At 42.4% G+C, this 17522-nt stretch overlaps 1 protein-coding gene across 3 annotated transcripts in view; it reads right to left on the bottom strand.

Moving 5' to 3' along the window:
* The window catches only part of GOLIM4 (golgi integral membrane protein 4), a 79913-nt gene that overhangs the window by 15659 nt on the left and 46732 nt on the right, over window positions 1-17522 (bottom strand). For all 3 annotated transcript variants that reach the window (XM_070945993.1, XM_070945995.1, XM_070945996.1), the window contains 5 exons: window positions 16875-17231; window positions 14100-14341; window positions 12112-12188; window positions 11548-11666; window positions 3857-4024 (listed from right to left, as the gene is read on the bottom strand). In XM_070945993.1, the coding sequence (XP_070802094.1) occupies window positions 3857-4024; window positions 11548-11666; window positions 12112-12188; window positions 14100-14341; window positions 16875-17231 (963 nt within the window). The remainder of the gene's footprint in view (window positions 1-3856; window positions 4025-11547; window positions 11667-12111; window positions 12189-14099; window positions 14342-16874; window positions 17232-17522) is intronic.

The raw sequence follows: 17522 nt of genomic DNA, 5'->3' as shown, positions 1-17522 counted from the left end.
TGGCTCCTGATGGGCTATACTGGATATGTGGTAAGATGGCATATGGGGTTCTACCTAAATCCTGGTGTGGTGCCTGTGTCTTGGGATTAATTAGGCCTGGATTCTTTTTGCTTCCCCTTAAAACCCGACAGGTGTTAGGTGTCCCGGTATATGATGAGGTGGGAAATTTAAGACAAAGAAGGCATGTAGATACATCGGCAATAGGAAAGGTTAAGGTTGGAGGTAACCAACGTAGTTGGGGGAGTGAAGAATGGCCCGCAGAGCGAATTATTGAGGTTTATGGACCAGCTACATGGGCGGAAGATGGCATGTATGGCTATCGGACCCCTATATACATTCTGAACCGTTTAATTCGTCTGCAAGCGGTGGTTGAAATCATTACCAATGAAACTGTGAAAGGTCTTACTCAATTAGCTAGGGAAAGTGTCAAATCAAGGACATATATTATGCAGAATAGATTAGCTTTAGATTATTTGTTAGCTAAGGAAGGAGGGGTATGTGGAAAGTTTAATTTGACTAATTGCTGTATAGAAGTTGATGAAAGTGGAAAAGTTATTAAGGAAATAACAGATAAAATGGTTAAAATAGCTCATGTGCCAGTCCAGACATGGAAAGGCCTTAATTTACAGGATATGTTTTCAGGATGGTGGCCAAAGTTACCTGGCCTGCAGGCCATTTTTGGCCTGGTAGGACTAATAGCTGCAGGGTGTATTTTTCTCCCATGTATTTTACCTCTGTTTGTTAAAACTATCTCTAAAAGTCTATCCTTGCTGGTGGAACGTAAGACTACTGCTCAGGTGATGGCTATGTGGGATTATAAAAGGCTCCAGCAGGAAGAGGACTTAGAGGTGTGACTCGTCTGGTTATCTCAGATGAGTCACAAAGGGGGGTATGAGCCAGGCTAGGATTCGATATTGGGATAAAACTTAAATATTAGAAATCCAAATCTTTGGTCAAGGCAGAAGTGCCTCTTCCGTGCCAAGGTGCTGAATTGATACAAGGTATTTGACGTAGGTACAGCATTGTAAAAGGGCAAACTGACCCTAAACAGATACATCCTGTTGTTTACTGTTTATTACACCTCAAATGTCATGTATATCCTAGAGAAGAAAAACTGCTTCCCTTACTGTCCTTTTTACTGCTCTTGAGGCGCCTTTGAGCCCCTTATCTCCTCTTTTATTATGTCTTGAGCTCCGGAGCTGAGAACCTGAGCCTGTGGGAATCAGGCTGTTATGTCTTTCCTAGAGATAGATTAAAGGGTAACTTCTACGTGCGAAATGTTGCACTCTTCGTAATAACTTTGTCTTTATACTGTATAAATATCTGGTTGAAATCAGTCATCACTGTTCAGACTTTTGTTTCGTGGTCCTCGGACTGTTTGAACCTTTGCGCAAATAAAAACTCTTTCCTGCACTGAAGAGCTTGTCCTAGTCCGTTATTTTTCCTACAACAGGAGAATAAGTCAAGGTGAGATTTGTGACATGACATCAACATGAACGTGGTTAATCTGCAGAAGGCAGCTGTGTTTAAAGGTGACAGAGTTTCAATCCCTATTGTTGGGAAAAAATGTTCAGGATACATGCTGTCAAACAGCTCAATACCATCAGCAATTTCTATGGGGAAAAAAAGATCGTGCTCTCCATCTTGGTATGTTCCAAATGTATTCCTCTATTATCATTGGCTATAAGTGGAGGGTTTGCATTGATTACTCCCACGTTCTTAATTAAGAAAGGAATGGGATCAAAGGTTGTTTTATTTAAATGATGGTTTGGTTAATATATTTTGGTTTTCACTGAAAAGAAAAATGTCAGAAGCCTGACATGAAAAATACATTTTCTGATGTTCAAAGCTCCATTATGAAATCTCTTTCTCCAAGGTATTCTGCTAAAACATTAAAACTATTCATTTAGTTGAAGTGGAGTCCTTAGTGTTTTCTGAGCTTGGCTGTTTACTTGCAGACATTTCCTAGGTAACATCATCAGTCGATCAAAAGCTCAGAGAGCACCAAAGCTACATATATTCTCTTGTATTAGAATTTAATTGATGTGTTCACAATATATTGTTCAAGCAGGTTTCTGGCAATTTATTAAATTGAGCTCTTATTATATGTTGCTCCTTTTCTAAAAATAAAAACATAATTTTATTATGTCTTAGGGCTGTTGTGATTTCTGTTTGTTTTTATATGGCTTTTGAGTTTGCCAAGGAAGGTGAGATGAAATATTCTAAAGAAATGCAACACATTTTATCATACAAAAAGTAGCACATTCAAATATTAATAATATGTATATAGTGGTTTCAAAAAGGGAGTTCACAAGAATTTTAGTTATTTGGTAACTGGAAAATGATTGTATGCACTGGTTAAACTGTTAAAAATCATTATGTCATAGATAACTACTACAGGAACAAGGCTGGGGTTCATGCTTTCCCCCTTGGGGTGTCTGGAGGTTATAGTAAATAAACATACTCTACATGAGGCTACCCTTGAACAGCATGCAGAAATTTTAGCTGGTACAGAATGCGGATGCACGGATATTATTAGGAGTCCGTATACCGTATACCATGTTAATACCTTTGCTGCACAAGTTGCATTGGGGGTAAGTTTGCTCCAGGGTCTACTTCAACATGTTGGTTATGATCATGCCCTACATAGCATCAAAGCACCATTTTTCATTAAAATACTTCGCTATTTGGTCAGAATTGGCCCATAGGAACAGGGTTTACACATTGTGCAAAGCCATGGTTTTTTGAATATGCCACAATTTGACTAAAGTCATACAAATTAAAATTTACAAACCAGAACAGTTGAGTTTAGACAAACTGTTAACCAAACCAAACCAAATTCAAAATGCCTTTGTGTGATGTGTGAACCAAGCTGAACCAAAAAATATATCCTATTGTTATTACATAAAGCCAGAAGCAGAAGCTTGCTTAGGAAGAGAAATAAATTTTATATAGATAAAACTAAACTAAGTTTTGCTCATACCAAACTTCCCCATATATTGTTGATCAGGCCAGCTGAGAATTCTGGGAACTATAATTCATTATATCTTGATGATACTACATTAGGGAAGACTCTCTTACATGTTTTTTTCTGTACTTGTTGGTTGGCAGATTGATGCATGAACAGAATCACCTGAGAACGTTGCTTTCATTCATGCAGTTCACCGCTGGGTACTGTATTGATATTCATGTCTAACACAAGGAAACAGATTTCTCTATTTCTCTCTTTGTTTTGAGATTCTAATACTTGGCAGAGTTTGGCCACAGAGTGCTGATGCTTTGCAATTCTTCTCTTTTGGATTTCTGAAGTTCTCATAAATCATTTGTAGATACAGCTTCCTTCCAATTTCTATTCTCCTTTATTGATTACCCCCGCCTCCCTATAGCCTTTCCCTTTCTCTCCGTTCAAGCTACAGATGCTCACCCATGCTCATGTGCACGAAGCATAACTCATAAAGGAGATCTAATGCAATGATGCATACCATTGCATCTGGATTCCTTCGGTGTCCTGCACTTCATCAAAAATGCACAAGGGTAACATTGAGTGGAGCAGAAGAGGGAGAGATGTCAAGGAACAGAAGATGGAAGACTCCTGAGATTGATTTTAGAAATTTTCCATTTTCATCTGAAAGAAATATGAGAGGTAGATGGGGCAAAAGAAACCCATAAAATGCTATCACAATAGGAAATCTAAATTTCTCTAATAGCCATTCAGAATGACCAGCAGATGAGCCTTAAGATGTTATAATGCACATACTACACCTTATGTTTGCAAGGGTTCTTTTCACCCATGCATGGATAACACTTGAAGTTACAATCATTTCATAAAGAGAGGCATTGGGTTTCACTGACTCACCACCAAATGGTCTTCCATTTCAGAATTTGCTTGTTTCTGGTTATTTGGTTTTAGCTCCTTATTCTCTTCAGGGAGATTCTCTTCCCTCTCTTGCTCTGCTTCTTCAAATTCATCTTCTCCCTGGTTGTTGGGATCATCAGCTGGGTTGATATCATCCATGACTGTCTTCTGCATTTACAAGATGAAGTGAAAAAAAATACTCAACAGCAATATATATTTCACTACTATACTACCATCGTCACTTAGGTTTAACATATTATGAACTAACTAGCACCTTCTGGATATCAAATTCAAATTCAAACCTTTATTGTGAGAGTACAACATGTGTGTTGTGACCTAGGCTCAAGTAGTTATTACCAGACACAATCAGTCCTAAACAAACATATTTTATTAGAACAGCTGAGAATTACTTCATTCTCAGCTTAGTCCAAATTAATTCCAAAACAAGTCCTCCAGAAAAAGTCCTTCGGCCTTATCACAAACCTTTGTCTTCTTTGGCACCCTGCCAAAGGCTTTTCTTGGCAAAGCCCCACGAAGTTCAGAAACAAAAGACACCAACAAGAAACAAATGTAGCAACATAGCTTTCCTACAAAGAGTCCAAGAGCCGTTGCTGCTCTTTTAAGCCTTATGGAAAGGGGCCAATCATCTCCTGGCCTTACTCCCGAGTCGTCCTTTTTGCTTTAGCTGCTCTTGCCTTCTGGCAGCTCTTCGCATGCGTGCACTCCTGTTCCTCTGCCTCTATGCTGTCCGCCTCTGGAGGCTCCGGAGTCCGCGCATCGCTCCCAGATAGCCCTGGCCCCATCTCTGCCTCCAATGCAGAGCCCTCGTCCAGGCCTTCCCCTGACTCCAGGACTGGCCCATTGTCCTCCCCAGCCTCCTCACTATCTGACTCCGCTGCCAGCTCTGCAGGCTGCTGGTGGACCAAAACAATGTGTACTATGAGATTGGCTGAGCTTCACTTCATGCAACCACCCCCCCAACACAATACAACTCACAGTGAAAGACAAAAAAAAAAAATCCCTATCCCAGTGAATCCTGTTAACAATCACCCAATCCTATTGCACCATGTGAACTTATTGCACATCGCGCTGGCTCTGCATGTCAATCATACTATGTTGTTGTAGTTATTTTTCATTCAGTCTGATACCCCATGGATAAAAACTGTTCTTCACCCTGTTTGTGCGGCTGACTATGCTTCTATATCTCCTTCCCAATGGAAGGAGAATAAAGAAGCGCTGGCCAGGGTGTGAGTCGTCCCTGGGGATTTTCCTCACTCATCCAAGGCAGCGAGTCCTAGCGATGTCATCTAGTGGTATCAAGGGACAGCCCACAATGTTTTGTGCTGTGCTCTTAATGTTTTTCTCTGTAATGTTTTTCTATCCGCTGCTGTTAAGTCAGCATACCACACCATAATGCACTGAGTGAGGATGCTTTCTATTGTGAATCAGTAAAAGGAGGTCATCAGTTGTTGTTCCACTTTGTTTTTTCGCAAGACCCTAAGGAAGTGGAGTCTCTGTTGGGCCTTTCTGGCCACCTGGGTTGTGTTGATCTTCCAGGTGAGGTCTTCACTAAGATAGATTTCCAGGAATTTAAAGGAGAAAGCCCCACTCAATATAAAGTGGAGCAGGTTACTCCCTCTTCTTTCAGAAGTCTAACACCATTTCCTAACACCGTATAACATAGCAATACAGAAATACATTCTACATTTATATCCTTTCAGCATAAGACCTGTATAATATGTTTAATGTAGAAATTTCTATTCTGTTTTTTCTTCCATTAGAAGAAAAATACAACATGTCAGCAGCATAAGTGCACAGATGAAGGCAGTGTGAAATATGTTGATAAATTCTTTTTTTAAAAAACAAGTAAAGCAAGCAGAACAGAAAGTAAATTAGGTACAAATTCCTTTTTAGAAATAAGGTGCGTTATTCATCTTATTCTTTGGATAATAAGAGCGCTGTAAACATTAAAAAAAAAGGGTGCCCTCCAAATATTTTTGAAAAAATTGCTGTTTGGGGATAGTGAGTAATATACTCCACATTCTATTCAGGAATCTTGTGCATGGCCACAAGCAAGGTTTCGGATGATGGATGGATTCTGAAGTATGGCAGCCACAAACCTCTCACCCAGTTGGTATGTTGTGGAATGCATATACAGTAGCTAACTTGTTTTTTAAAAATGCCACAACATCCTTGGAAAGCAAGTAATACTAAAAAAATGATGGGGCTCACACATTGGATTAAACCATATGTTTAACGTTTGGTTTTGATTTTGCAGAATGTAAGAACCTAGCCATTATGATTCTAAACTATGATTTCTAGTTTATAGACATGATGTTTGAAAGTGTTCCAAAATCACTCAATGGGCTTTATGACCAAATGTAGGTTGATCATGGAGAATCAGAAAATGGTCTGTTTGATATAGGCTTAGTTTGTTGTTCGAACTCAGTAATTATGTCATGTAAACAAAATTGTGGCTTTGCTTGATGTGTAAATCTCATCCATAGACTTGAAGGTCAAGTCCACTCAGTGCGTAATTTATTTTGCCATTAGAGCAACTCATTCTGCCAGTTTGATTCTGTCTTGTCATCTTGCAAATTGGTCTTCATGAGCACTATAACTATAACAACAGAAGATGGGTAAGTCTATAATGCATTAGAGTCATCAGGATTCATCTCATCTCAATATAGAATTTCATCCTGTAACATAATATAGTGTAAGCTTGATCGTGGAAGTTATTATAGCTACTGAACTATAGACATGCAAGCTAGGATGAAATCTTGTGCTTGACAGAATAACAGAATTGGAAGGGACCTTGGAGGTCTTCTAGTCCAACCCCTTGCTCAAGCAGGAAACCCTATGACCATGATTGCGAACCTTTGGCACAGGTGCCATGCAGAGCCCTCTTCTGCGGGCACACGAGCCGTCGCCCAGCTCAGCTCCACAGCGCATGTGTGTGCGTCTCTGTCAGCCAGCTGATAATTGGGTCTCTGGTGCGGGGGGTTGCGTGTGCATGCACGGGGGGCAGGCGGGGTGCGGGGGGAGCGGTGCCCCCCTGTAACCCATTTTTGGTCCCAGGAGGCTTCAGGAAGGCCTGCCAAGCCCAAAACAAGCCATGGGGGAGTGCGGCGCTGCCCCTCCCCATGGCCTGGTTTTGATCCCAGGAGGCTTCTGGGAGATCCAAAATGGGCCGTGGGGGCATACGTGGGGGGGCAGGGGGAGTGCAGGGGTTGCGCACGCATGTGCAGGGGAGAATGGAGCACATGGGGAGTCACGTGCACATGAGCAGGGGTGGGGGGAGCCTGGAGGGGTCACGCACACATGTGCATGGGGCAGGACGTGGAGGGGCGCATTGCATTATGGGTGTGGGTACGTGCACTCCCCATTGCATTATGGGTGTGGGTACGTGCTTTTGGCATGCGATGGCAAAAAGGTTAGCCATCACTGCCCTATGCCATTTCAGACAAACACCTCTCCAATCTCTTATGAAGGATATAATAATAATAATTTATTTCTATACCGCTCTTCTCCCGAAGGACTCAGGGCGGTGTACAGCCTATTTAAAAACACAGACAAAACAGCAATTAAAATTTAAAATAATTAAATAAATTGGCTCAGATTTAAAACCCCAAAAAATTTAAATACCCCAATTTAAAACTATTATGTTGATAGCCCGGCTTGGCGGAACAACAGGGTCTTCAGTGCGCAGCGAAACACCCGGAGGCCGGAGATCTTACATATTTCCGGGGGCAGTTCATTCCACAGGGCTGGGGCTCCCACAGAGAAGGCTCCCCCTGGGTGTCGCCAGCCGACAGAACTTGGCCGATGGCACCAGGAGGAGACCCTCTCTGTGGGAGCGAACTGGTCAGTGGGAGGCTATTGGTGGCAGAAGACGGTCTCGGAGGTACCCGGGTCCTATGCCATGGAGCGCTTTAAAGGTGGTAACCAACACCTTGAATCGCACCCGGAAGACCACTGGGAGCCAGTGCAGCTCGCGCAGGAGGGGTGTCACATGGGCACAACGAGTTGCGCCCATAACCACCCGCGCAGCCGCATTCTGGACCAGTTGGAGCCTCCAAGTGCTCTTCAAGGGGAGCCCCATGTAGAGAGCATTACAATAGTCCAACCGGGAAGTAACAAGGGCATGAGTGACCGTGTGCAGGGCGTCCCGATCCAGAAAGGGCTGCAACTGGCGAATCAGGCGAACCTGATAAAAGGCCCCCCTGGCCACGGCCGTCATATGCTCTTCTAAAGACAGCGTGCATCCAGGAGGACACCCAGATTGCGAGCCCTCTCCGTGGAGGGCAAAGATTCACCCCCAATAGTCAGCGATGGCACCTGCTGACTATATTGGGGCACCGGAAGCCACAGCCACTCAGTCTTGGAGGGGCTGAGTCTGAGCCTGTTCCTCCCCATCCAGACCCGCACGGCCTCCAGGCAGCGAGACATCAAGGGCATCATTGGGGTGTCAAGGGGACATTGGGGTGTCAAGGGCATCAAGGGCATCATTGGGGTGGTCTGGGGTGGAGATGTACAGCTGAGTATCATCAGCGTACAGATGGCACTTCACCCCAAAACCACGGATGATCTCACCCAGTGGCTTCACATAAATGTTGAACAGGAGGGGCGAGAGGACCGACCCTTGCGGCACTCCCCATGCGAGACGTCTCGAGGTCGACCTCTGTCCCCCTGCCAACACAAACTGCGAGCGGTCAGAGAGGAAGGAGGAGAACCACCGCAAAACGGTGCCCCCTATTCCTAACCCCCTCAATCGCTGCAGCATGATACTATGGTCGATGGTATCAAAAGCCGCTGAGAGATCTAATAGGACTAGGACAGAAGAGCAACCCCTGTCCCGAGCCCTCCAGAGATCATCCACCAACGTGACCAATGCCGTTTCTGTGCTGTACTCCTGCCTGAAGCCCGACTGGTACGGGTCTAGATAGATAGCTTCATCCAGGTGCCGGGGAAGTTGTCGTGCCACCACGCTCTCAACAACCTTCACCACAAAACGAAGGTTGGAGACTGGACGATAGTTGGCTAATTCAGCCGGTCCAGGGAAGGCTTCTTGAGGAGGGGCCTCACTCAAGGCGGCAGGAAAGGCACCCTCACTCAGAGAAGCACCTATAATCCCCTGGAGCCAGCCTCGTGTAACCTCCTGGGAGGCCAGTACCAACCAGGAGGGACACAGGTCCAATAAACACGTGGTGGCATTAATCTTATCCAGAACCCTGTCCACATCCTCGGGAGTCACAGGATCAAACTCCTCCCAGATAACATTCTCAAGACCTGCCCTGGTCTCCTCCCGTGGACTCATCCAATCGGAGTCCAAGCCATCCCGAATCCGAGCGACTTTATCGTGCAGGAATTGCCCAAAATCCTCAGCACGACCCTGCAAGGGATCTTCCCGCACTCCCCCCCCCCGAAGAAGGGAGTGGGTCACCCTAAACAGGGCGGCTGGGCGGTTCTCTATAATTGGGTTCCTAAGGAAATTAACTATCTCTTGCTCTCAATGCCCCTGCTACTGGTTTTATAGCCATATATGTTCCTGGATGGCTTTCTGAAAACTTTATTATACTCTTTTCATAGTCTTTTCCCTGGAATTGGCGTTTATTTAGAAAAATGGGATATACATCTTTGCTGAAATCGAAAGGCACTCCGTTGGTATTCACTCGGTATCATTTAAACACTAAGCACTGTTATTCTACTCTCGTACACAGCTCTTCTTTACTTTCTCCCAAAAACAGTCTCTGGAGAAAAGAGCCTAAAGATACTGTTTTCTTTTCATAATCCATCTGAAGATTCTTCACCTCTAGACACACTGTTCTTTTTTGTTTTCATAACAAGACCGTCAAGCTCAGCAGTGGGATAGTGTATGGGTAACTGGCAATCATTGCTCTAATTTTTGTTTTCCCCAAAGTTCTTAAAATGATGACTTCAGGCCTGACCAGCTTTATGTTTCCTCTTTCTGGAAAAGAATTAACATATGTCTACCGATAAAGGAGAATATTTGTAGCTCAGGGTTGAAATAAGGGGTCCTTGGTGCTCTCTGAGCTTGGTTGTTTTCTTTTTCCGTAACATATTTCTGTTATACAAACCACTACAGAGCTATTGTGTCTGCAAACATACAAACGCTAATATATATTCTCTCTCGGGATAAATAGCAGTATATAAAGCGCAGGAGGGTAAGAAGTACAGGTAGATTTTGATTAGTGACTGTTTGAAGTTAGAGAGAACTCCCCAATAGTTACTTATGACCCAATTTTGAAGTTACAAGGGCTGCACCCTCATTTTCACATTTTGGGTGCTTGGCAATCAAGCTCATCTATATGACTGTAGCAGCACCTCACGGTTATGTGACAGTGATTTTCAATGTTGTTGGGTTTTTTTTTTGCCAGTTTCCAGCATTTTCTCCCAATTTATACTAAAAATGCAAATTGGCTAAAATTGATTCACTTATCGACCATAGTGTTTGCTTAATGACTGCTGCAAAAATGACATAAAATTGGGTTCAGACACATGGTGATACGCTTAACAATCGCAACAACTTATGGTTTGAATTATGGTCATAAGTCAAGGACTACCAGTAGCGACAAAAAGAATATATTTGTTTTGCAACTGATCCTCATACATCTTCTCTATATGATCAAGGCACCTCCACATTTTTGTACTGGTCATTCACTTTTGTACTCAGTTCATGCTCATTCATCACTCATTCATTCTTGACTTATTTCTTGTTGCTTTAGCACACACACTTCTTAAATACTCTATTCCATCTACATTCAGTGGTGGGTTGCCCCTGGTTCGGACTGGTTCGCAAGAACTGGTAGTAAAACCGGCGGGAGGCTCGCCCAATGCCCTGGATGTTGTCATTGGCGATCTGTGCATGCGCAGAAGCCATCCTGTTGCGAACCGGTAGTAAAGGTAAGTAGAAACCATCCCTGATTCAGACGCAGTGGTCAGAACGCAGAACTACAAGCAAACTCTGACCACAGCCTAGAGTTCAATCCTGACAGGACTCAAGGTTGACTCAGCCTTCCATCCTTCTCAGGTCAGTAAAATGAGGACAGTGGTTGTTGGGGGCAATATGCTGACATTGTATACCTCCCAGAGAGTGTTGTAACACACTATACGGTGGTATATAAGTCTAAATGCTATTGCTATTCAACTTACTGTATTTTTTGCTCCATAAGGCACACTTTTTCCTCCCCAAAAAGTCCTTTGTGGTCCTTTGGCAAATAGCAGCTGGGCCGCGGTGGCGGGGTCCTTTTACAGTGCTGAACACCCCACCCCTCTTTTGTCCTTGTCATTGCCCGCCTCTTCTGTCTCTTTTCCACAGTGCAGGAGTCAATAGGCAGAGCTGGCATATGAAAGGACATCTATCTGTGGTCCTCTCAGGTTCTGCCTCCTGCCCTACACTGCTGCTCCAAATTTTTTACTTGTTTTCGTCCTCTAAACCTAGGTGCACCTTATGGAGCAAAAAATATGGTAGTTTTGTTATTTCAGTTTATCAAACTATTTTTGGGTACTGAATGGTGTTAAATATATTGAGAGAGAGAGAGAGAGAGAGAGAGAGAGAGAGAGAGAGAGAGAGAGAGAGAGAGAGAATGAATAGATTGAATGAATGAACACATTAGATAGAAAACAATCTGTTTCTCTTAAAAAGTTGCTGAGAAGTTACCGCCACTTACTGGCTCTTCATTTTGCTCATTCTCTGACTGGTGCTCCAGCTCTGGGTCCTGTTGATCATTTACATTATTCTGATCATCATCTTCTACTCTTCTTGGATGCTGGTTATGTCTCTCATAATCTAATTGGAAAAAAAAATCCATCTCATTCCTTCTTCCCACAGGCAGGAAGCATCATCACAAGCTTAATTCCACTGTTGGAAGCACCATAAAAAAGCATCGCAGCTCTGGATTCAGCGTGAAAATCGTAACACCACAAAATGATGACCCATTCTATTCATAAGCCAAGTGTCTTTTGACTATATTGGATATGATCAACCAATAAAAATGGTTGTGTTAATGTTTATATTTTAAAATTATATTTCATAATTGCTCTTTCAAGGAGGTTTCTGTTTCCAAGCCTTTTCAGATGGAATTCAGTTCAATGGTGATTTTATCTGCTTAAAATACGTTTCTTTTAACAATTAAGCTCTATTGTATACTATTATTACCTGTGTTAAGTGGAATATAAATGGTATGAAAAAAATATCAGAGAAATAAGACAAACTTAAGAGAATTATTACTTACTTTCATCTTCTTCGTGTACACCTCCTTCTCCTCCTTGCACGATATCCTGATCTACATTGTCATAATGGGATTGCTGGCTGAAATGATTGGAAGGTCTATTAATTCAGATTCATATGGAAGGAACCCTTATTGATATACAACATGTGGGCTGATAAATGCTATGTTTCTTTTTTGCTCCAGGCTAGCTTAACATTACCCAGAAGGTGGACGAATGAGTACAATATAGTCAAATTCTTGGTTTATTTAGGTCAGTATAATTGTCTATAGTTCTCCAAGGTCTGAGACAAAATTTCTTCCCAACCCTACTTGGAGAGGCCAGCAATTGAACTTGAGATGTTCCATCTCACCAATTCCTATTCTATTAGAAGAACATGATATCTCCCTCTGAACTAAAACCCATCCTATTGATAGAGAAATATAGGAATATGTTTTACTCTGAATTAGAACACCAGTCCATCCAGCTCACCCATTGCTGGAGTTTCAAAGGACAGTTGTGATGATCAATTTTCCCAATACTTCCAATCTTCCTATACAATTTGCCAAGTAATAAATTGTTCCAAACAAATCTAAGATGGATTGGGGAGGAGCCACAATTCATGGACAACAGCAGAAAAACAGCAGAATCTTTCTTAGTATCTCTTTATGCCTAAGAACATGCACGCTGCCTTGGTGTCTGTCATTTCACTTTACCTAAAATAACTTTCCCCCTTAAAACTTAACCAAAATTGAAGAAACAAATGTATGCAAATAGATGGGAAGCTTCAGCCTCTAAGGGCTATAATTGTTTTCAACATTGTGTAGGCCCAATGGTGGGTGACTGCAGCCTAGTGCTTTACATAGAAGCATTTTCTACATTTACCTTAAATAATAGAAAAGTACATTGGGGCAATAGAAAATATTGGGGGTAGTGGTGAGCAGAGGCTGAGGGACAAACAATTTTTTGATTTTGCTTTCTAGTGAACAAATGTTTTCTTATCCCCGACCATTCTGTATCTAAGAAAACCTTCCAAGTAGCAACAATCTTGTCTGAACAACCCAGGATATGTTCTCAAAATTCCAAACATGACTATGGTATCAAAAAGGTGCTACCTCTGGTTTAAACAATAAGGTTGCCTTCCTCAGGGAAAAAAAATCAGCACAAAAAACAGACAGTAATATATCTCAGTGTACTGTATATAATAAGATATATGAATTCTGTCTCTTGTCTGCCTGTCCTTATCTGCACACAGTTTACACAAACAATGATAAAGCTTGACCAACGGAATATGAATCACTTAAAGCAGGAGTGTCAAACTCAAGGCTGTGGGATGTCGCCCACAGGGTGCTTAAATCTGGTCCACAGGACCGGCCTGGAAATAGCCAAGGACCACTCTGTAATGCCTCTGGCAGCCAAAATGGGACATGGGAGGGGGGGGCTGTGCCCACGACCACCATTACCCGTGTCGAGTTTTTGGCCAGGACAGGCTCCTGCAGCACCCTGCCGGCCAAAACGGGGCACAGGGGAAATAGCAAAGGACCCTAGCCCATGGTGCCTCTGGCTGGCAGGGTGCTGCAGGAGGCATCCATCCCGTCTCCTTTCCTCCCTCCCCCACCCCCGGATGATCCGCAGAGGAGAACTACAATGCTGATCCATCCCTTGAAGAAATCCAGTTTGACACCCCTGATTTAAAGGATTCCTAAAGGATACACAGGCATTATTTTACTGACCATTTGAGACACACAGTCCCAATACTGAAAACTTTAAAAGTCACTTTTTGAGGGCAGCAATTACAAATGCCATCTTATAAACAGTTACTTCTCAGATAGGCAATTCGTTAGAGAATTGTCTGTTTTCTTCTCAGGCCTTGTTTATGTAACTATTATTTACTACCCTGAAATAGAAAATATTCAAAAAAAGGCCATCCTAAGAGTTCTAGAATTTTCTGACAAATTATACATTCTTCCTTTCTCATCTGAGGGAAGGTGGGGCCCTTTGTTGCAAAGACAACCTGAGTTGTTGCTTAAATTGTTCTTCGTCCTGTTCAGCCTGTCTCCGCAGCATCAGCTCTCTCTCTTGAAGTTGCTGATGCCGGTGCAACTGCTCCTGAAGCCTCTCGTGATGCAGAGCCTCCTGATGGTCTCTTAGGCGGCTGGCTTCTTCTTCTCTCTGGGCAGCCAGCTTCTGTTGCTCCAGCTGCTGCTCATAAGGTGATTTGTACTTGGTTACAATCTTCGTGGGTGACGGTGGCTCCTGGCGGAACACACATACAAGATCGCTCAAGTAATGTAACATGTTATTTTGCACACAGAAGATCCCAAGTTCTACTTTGGTATCCCAGAAGACACAGAAAAACATCTGCATGAGACTTTAGACAAGAGTTGCCAATTCGTAGCCTCATTTCCAAAGCCTTCTTTTCCAGCTTTTGGTAAGAAAAAATGTATTACTGGCTGGAGAATTCTGGGAGCTGAAGTCCACAGGTCTTAAAGCTGCCAAGTTTGAAGACCTCTGATCTACATTGTCTAACTCACATTTGGCTATGAGCTCCACTACTAATTACTTAAAATTCACCCTTTTCTCATTCCCAGGGCCAGGTTTACATTTATCAAATCCAGTCACCACTAATTTTTCTCAAGACAAGGTACTTCATGGTATTAAAAAAAGGCTCTCATTCTTGAGAGCTAGGAAAGACAATATTAAGCTAAATGAGACAACAGTTTGAAGTGGTGTAGGACAGAATTTGAATGGAAAGTTTAAATACATCCTTTGGCAGTAGTAATTAAGGATGACTAGGGAGAAATGACCATTTTAAATGTTTCTGAGATAGGTTAAATGTCTAAATTTCTATAATTTTATTCTTCCTTAGAATGAATACAAAGATAACATCAAATGTTGGCATTGGGATAATAGTTTCGGAAGCCTGAAACATCAGGAGGGCTTGGCACACTGTCTAAGCTTCAATTTGAAAATTAGTTGAAACAAATGAAAACATATATTTTGGTGCCCCAAGATATGACCTAGAAAGTAGAAGCATTTCTTGACACTTCTATTTATAGTTCTGTACAAAATGTGACCTGCATAAACTGTACCTCTGGGATTCTGGCTGCTGGATGCATATCATATTTAAAGTGAAAGAATTTGCCACAATATTAAGTTACACCAAGGTGGAAGAAAGAGCATTCTGGATTCATAAAGATAAATCTGCAAGTAGAAAAAACTGCCTTTCAGACTAACAAGATTCTGTTAATGTATCTTTACAATGAAGTAGAATTAATTGAGCTGGGCCTGCTTTTTTTCTGGATTAGGGCAAGCATTAATCTTGCCAGTCTGAAAATACATTTCTTCCACATCGCCTTTTCAACCCAAGAAACGTGGAAGAGTCCTTTCTGAGATATTTGCCACACTCACATTCTTGCTGCAGGCTAAGCTGCCTCTTATCTGAATGTTCCCTGATTGCAGTTCTTCTCCTGCCTCCCAAGGTCATTCCCTCATACCATTACCCTGTTTTCCCCAAAATAAGACATCCCCTGATAACAAGCCCAATTGGGCTTTTGAGCGCATGGCAATAAGGCCAAGCGCTTATTTCAGGGTTCAAAAAAATATAAGACGGGGTCTTATTTTCGGGGGGAAATGGTACATTGTTAGAAATGCAATGAAGCCAAAGTTAGTCTACAATCCAACACCCTTTTCTTCCCCATTAATTACAAATTAATTCAACCCTTGCCAATGACAGGAGGCACCCAGAGGTTGCTGTTCTGATCTAGGCTTCCTTAGAAAGTATACAGCACAAACTTAGGTCTAGCAAACCTCTTTAATTCATATGGCTGTGAATTATTGTCATTCCCAGTCCGAAAGGCTTATCTAACAGTCTTGCAGGGGAGTGTTTACAAACACCCACCTTATCTCCCTTGGAATGCTGCCAGAGAACTAATTGCCATACGCAGGGCAAGGCCAAATTTAGTCAAACAGAACTTTTTCACAGTTTTTACCGACCAGATGAACTAATTGCTTCCTGCAAAAGCTCATGTTCTGTTCGCTTCTCTTTTATGTCTTATGGGAGGGCCAATCATCTGCAAGTCTTACTCCCAAGTCGACCCTGTTTTCTTAATTGTTCCTGTCTCCTGGCAGTTCTGCACATATGCACACTGGGAACAGGTTCTTCCGCCTCACTGAGGTGAGACTCCGGAGACTCCGGACTCAGCAAAGAACTACCAGATGGCATTGGCCCCCTCTTTGCCTCCAACTCAGAGCCCTCATCCAAGCCTTCCCCTGACTCCAGGACTGGCCCATGTTCCTCCCCAACCTCCTCACTGTCTGAATCTGCTCCCAGCTCTGCTGGCTTCTGGCGGGCCACAACAGTTGCTGCCAAGCAATGATAACCTAAAATTCACAACAAGTGTGTTTTAATATATCAAAGGTAGCCAATTTATTCTAATTAACTTTATTTATTTGGGACTGACTTCCAAATAAACCTGCAAATGGTTCTCAGAAAGACCTAACCTGATTCAGAGCCTTGGCCAATCTCAAAATTGCTAAAATTGCTAAGTTAGCAGACCTGGTTAGTACTCAGATGGGAAACACAAGAAATCGTAAGGTTGTGGTCTAGACTGGAAAGTTAAAAAAAAGATGGCAAGCCACTTTCCATTATTGCCACAGAAACAATAATGAATAATGAATGAATCATGTCCATGAACAGTATGAAGATGTCCACCAAGAGTCAAACTTGACTTGAGGAAGACTGCTTTTTTAAACATGCAAATATTCTTAGGGGAAAAAGGGGACCCACCTGTGAATGGTTGTGTTCTCCAACCATGTTGGTTTCCTCATCAGTCTGTTCTTTGTCCTTCCATTCATGTTCTTCTGGGACTTGATCGAGATCATCTGTTAAGTGTTCTGGTTGCCCAGCTTGCTCCATTTCTTCTTCTTCCAATTCTTTTTTCTGCTCTTCTTCATCTTGCTCTGCATGTTGTTCCTCATCTTCTCCTGCTTCTTGCTTTTCCTGAATATTTAATTCCCGTGGCCCATGACCTTCTACCACTTTTCTGTCAGAATGAAAAAGTTCTGCTGTCTGTTCTCTTCCTTCCCTAGGGTTTACGTTAACAGCTTCTTCTCCCCTTTGTGACTGCTCACCATTTTGCATAATCTACAATAATATAAATCATTAAATCTGAGAGGTTAGTTTCAAATAATATGCTTCTGGACTATACATTGGATTTCAAGGGATTTACTTCCTATCAAGCTTTCAACAGTCTGATGTGGCAGTTAAAATATATAAAACTGGGCTAGGATTGGGAAACCACTCAACCATGGAAGCTCATTTAGATGACTTCAGGTCAAATATGATTGTTCTATCCAATCTACTTTGCAAGATTGCTGTTCTTTCTTTTCCTGGTTTGCTATTATAGGGGGAAAAATGGAGGAAGAAGTTCTTGTA

This window comes from Pituophis catenifer, unplaced genomic scaffold (assembly GCF_029215685.1).
Source record: "Pituophis catenifer annectens isolate HBS135680 unplaced genomic scaffold, rPitCat1.0.hap2 SCAF_6, whole genome shotgun sequence".
Lineage (NCBI taxonomy): Eukaryota > Metazoa > Chordata > Lepidosauria > Squamata > Colubridae > Pituophis > Pituophis catenifer.
The sequence above is the reverse complement of the archived record's forward strand: the minus strand, read 5'-3'. Positions and strand labels throughout refer to the sequence as shown.